General features: G+C 49.7%; 1 protein-coding gene across 1 annotated transcript; it reads right to left on the bottom strand.

Annotated features, from left to right (window-relative positions):
- Positions 1–211: 211 nt before the first annotated feature.
- On the bottom strand, positions 212–3,242 carry LOC137798723 (rho-related GTP-binding protein RhoU-like). The gene is made up of 3 exons (XM_068595637.1): positions 2,972–3,242; positions 2,689–2,747; positions 212–694 (listed from the first exon to the last, which is right to left on the bottom strand). The coding sequence occupies exons 1-3, from the start codon at positions 3,240–3,242 to the stop codon at positions 212–214; spliced, it is 813 nt and encodes a 270-aa protein (XP_068451738.1).
- Positions 3,243–3,830: the final 588 nt, after the last annotated feature.

Here is a 3,830-nt window from a genome sequence, read left to right as displayed (position 1 = left end):
CGCCAACAACCGCCATTTTTTTTTCTCCTGTGTCGGTAGCACACGGAAAAAAATCCAATGTCCGTTTCCATCCTACGATTCTAAGACTTTTCGGGTGTCTGGTGGGAGGGTCCACCGACACATCTGCAACCTCCAACCCGCATTTCTGTCGTTGACCTCAGAGGCGATAATCCCGAACCCCGTCTGGCTCGGCTTCATAGATACCAGCTGCTCACTTGAAGTCACGGCTCTGCTCGGCCATCAGACAGTTGATCCTCCTCCACCAGGTCTCCGAGAGGCTCTTGATCTTGTCGGGCGTCTTCTTCCTCAGAGTCTGCCGCTGGCTGGCGCAGCTGTCCGCCTGCTGGACGCTGGCCAAGATGGCTGAGTCAAAGGCGTCCTTCAGGTTCTTCTGGGTCAGCGCTGAGCACTCGGCGAAGCCCACCACTCCGAGCTCCTGGGCGAGCCGCTGGCCCTCCTCGGTGCCCACCGGCCGCAGCCGGTTCTGCGCCAGGTGGATCAGCACCTGGACGTCCTCCCGCAGGTCCAGCTGGGTGCCGACGAGGACCAGGGGGGCGCCGGGGCGGTGCCGGCGGATCTCAGGCACCCACCGGTGGACCAGGCTGCGGAAGGAGCAGGGGCGGACCACGCTGTAGCAGAGGAGGAAGACGTCGGCGTTCTTGTAGCACAGAGGCCGGAGAAGCTCCAGCTCGTCCTTCAAACAGAGAGGCCAGGTCAGAAGGAAGTGGGCGAGGCAGGTGTTATTCTACGTCTCTCTAACAGACAACAAAAACAACAATGTGTACCTGCGAAGCTCCCCAACCGGTCTGTTCAGGAGCATTTTTCATTTTTTAAATAGCCGCTTCTTTATCAAACAAACAGGAGGAAATAGAGTGTTTGTTGGGGACTACTTTCAGCGGCGGATGAATCCACATTTGGTGCTTTAATGAGTGTTTGTGGCAGCAGGACGGAGTGTGTGTGTGTGTGTGTGTGTGTGTGTGTGTGTGTGTGTGTGTGTGTGTTCATGGTGGGGAAGGAACGTTCACCCAGTGCAACAGTGAGGCTCGTCGATGTGTTTCAAATGGAGGTCAACAGCACAGAAAAAGGAGAATTTAGCCGGATTTGACACACACACACACACACACACACACACACACACACACACACACACACACACACACACACACACACACACAGCAGGAAGTGAAACCGAACATGAAACCTGAGGAGAGTACCCTTTAAAATAAAAAACAGGAAAACTAGTTTAATGAATGAAACAAGGAACACAACAGAAAACCAAAAACCTTGAGATAAATCTGAACACAGGCCACAAGGTGCCACTTCAGTATGATATTATATATATTATATTATCTTTTGATTTGGAAAGATAGTCGATGTGTCACTCTGTTTGTTTTTGCAAACATAATAAAGGGTTTAACGGATCGGAAACAAGCTTTGGATGTTCGGAATTAATCTGTTACGAATTTGACTAATTCTGGGTAGATTTACTGCAAAAGATGAACTGATCTTCTCTTTTTTCTCACATAAAATAAAGGTTTGATTTGAAAACCGGTCTCTTTAGATGCAGAGTATGCCAGACTAAGTTTTTAGGGTGCTAATATTAACAGAGAATCTATTTTTGCAAAAAGACTTTATGGTTAATTCACTCAAATTCAGCTCAAATTGTCCACTAGGTTCTCGTTTGCATGCAGGTTTGTATCTGTGCCTCAGATTTCTGGATACTTTCTGCCACATAAAACCCCCTTTTTCTTCCAAATAGTCGCTTCAAAGTTGCTCGACAGTGAGGTCTGTGGTCTTTTGTGTACCTAAACCTTTGGTAAACCAATTTCCATCACCAAAACAGTCCAATCACATGAGTAAGGTTATGTTTTCATAAGTGATATGAAGAATTTCCAAAAATTGAGTTTCTGTTTTTCAGCTTTAGAGTCATATTCTGTCTTTACACTTTTGCCTTATGACAATGTCGCCTCATTACATAGAGAGCTGAGATTGTTATGCAATTTATGATGTAAAACACGGGTATGTGTCCTATGTAAAAGTGCCTTAAAAAGTGAATTTAAGGAATTATGCCAACTCGAGAAAATCGACTAATAATGACCCCTCGGGGCCTGAGAGTTAAACGCCGTCACTGGAAAGAGATGCCGATCCTCTGACGTGACTTCATGCAGAAGACTGGATGTGATATTTTAGTTTGAAAAAGGCCCTGGATCGTGTTTTATCGGTCCAATGGAAGCTAAGAGGACAAAGGTTGGATGACAGGATGATCAACACTCAACCAGAAGAGGGCGATGGAGCACAGGGTGACAGAGGGGGCAAAACCTCTGAATGACAGAGTCTGTGTTCTCCTGCAGGGGGCGCTGTAAGCTTCGGAGACACAGGAGGGAACTTCTCCTAAAGGGGTTTTAGTCCAGGACAGCAAGCAGACTGCAATGAGGGAAACCAACACAAACACACACAACTGCAAACATGTCACAGCCGTTAGTGCCGAACACTCATTGATCACTGATGACTTACGTTGATCGTCTCATCAACCAGCCCCCATTTCTGTTGAGACAAAGCAGGGCGAGAAAGAGACAAAAAAGAAGAAGAAGAAATAAGTGAATGTACCTTTTTACATCTGTCCACGTGTGCATGTGTGTTAAATGTCAGTCTGCGTAATGTATTCACACTCTAACAGGTGCAGCTCACCTGTCCGGCCGTGTCGCAGAGCTGCAGTCTCACCGGTGTTCCGTCCACCGCAACCATCACTGAGAGGATAAAGAAAGCACGTGATGCATCTCTTTAATGAGGTCAAACCAAGCGGACGTGGACACCGCCGTGCGGGGTGTACAACGGCACACTTGACAATGTAAAGAAGTAAAAGAGAAAACAGACAAAAGCCTTAAACGTTAACATGCAGTTGTGCGTAAAGCTTGTGCGTAAAGCTAGTGCGTAACGCTCACTATCAGCCACATTGCCGTCAGACGTTTACCGGTAAAGTTGTCAAACGCCGTGGGGACATATTCCGCCGGGTACCCGTTGGTGGTGTAGCTCACGATGAGGCTGGTCTTGCCCACGGCTCCGTCTCCAACGAGCACGCAGTTCACCTTGCGCTCGGGCGCCGCGCCGGACCGCCGGCGCATGGCGCTCAGGGAGAAGTCCCGGCCCTTCAAGCGCCGCGTCGGGACCGGAGGGCTGTCCGCCCCGCACATCGGCTCCGACACGCAGCGCGGCTTCTGCCTCCCGCCCTCCAGGGGAAGCATGGCCCTGGCGGTCCGGACGGGATTTGGGGTTGTTGCTGCCTGGAGGTTCAGAATCGCTGCATCTCCTCCACGAGCTCGGCCCCGTTTCTGCCTCTTTTTTTTTTTTTAGGTTTTGAAGTTTGCAAAGCAATAAGCAACGACGATGCGGCGCTGCGTTTTGGGCGTAGGGTCGGGGCAGAGATCGGTGGCGCAGCCGTCGGGTTTCTCCGCTCAGCGGGAGCTCCTGATTGGCCCGCTCCCCTGCAGCTGCTGCGCGGCGCGTAAGAGGCTTAACGAGCCGCCATATGAGGCCGCGAGAGGAATGAACTAAGCTGACTGGAAACCTTGATCCCCTGGAGGGAAACATACAGCACGTCTCCCTCTTAAGCCAATTACACGATGAAGGACGACTCTAACCTTTTGATTGACGGTTGATTTACACGTGGAGTCTGTCTACATCCGGGGCCAAACGATACTGACGCAGGTTTTTAGTTTCCGGTTTTTTATTTATTTATTACAAACCCATGACGGCGGTGACATGAAGTGCAGCTTTGTGTTTGTTTTGCAGCTGCTCGAGACTCCCTGTGATTAATGACGTAATGACAACAA

The sequence above is a fragment of the Clinocottus analis genome, unplaced genomic scaffold (genome assembly GCF_023055335.1).
Source record: "Clinocottus analis isolate CAN_PGR_092001 unplaced genomic scaffold, fCliAna1.0.p SCAF_31, whole genome shotgun sequence".
Classification (NCBI taxonomy): Eukaryota; Metazoa; Chordata; class Actinopteri; order Perciformes; family Cottidae; genus Clinocottus; species Clinocottus analis.
Note: the sequence above shows the minus strand (reverse complement) of the source record. Positions and strands in the feature narration are given on the sequence as shown.

Excerpts from the sequence above, each read along its gene's own strand:
- LOC137798723 (XM_068595637.1), bottom strand. The coding sequence starts at position 3,242 with ATGCTTCCCCTGGAGGGCGGGAGGCAGAAGCCGCGCTGCGTGTCGGAG. Across the intron at positions 2,748-2,971 it reads GGCGTTTGACAACTTTACCG|TGATGGTTGCGGTGGACGGA; the intron begins GTAAACGTCTGA and ends TTATCCTCTCAG. Across the intron at positions 695-2,688 it reads TCTGCGACACGGCCGGACAG|GACGAGCTGGAGCTTCTCCG; the intron begins GTGAGCTGCACC and ends CTCTGTTTGAAG.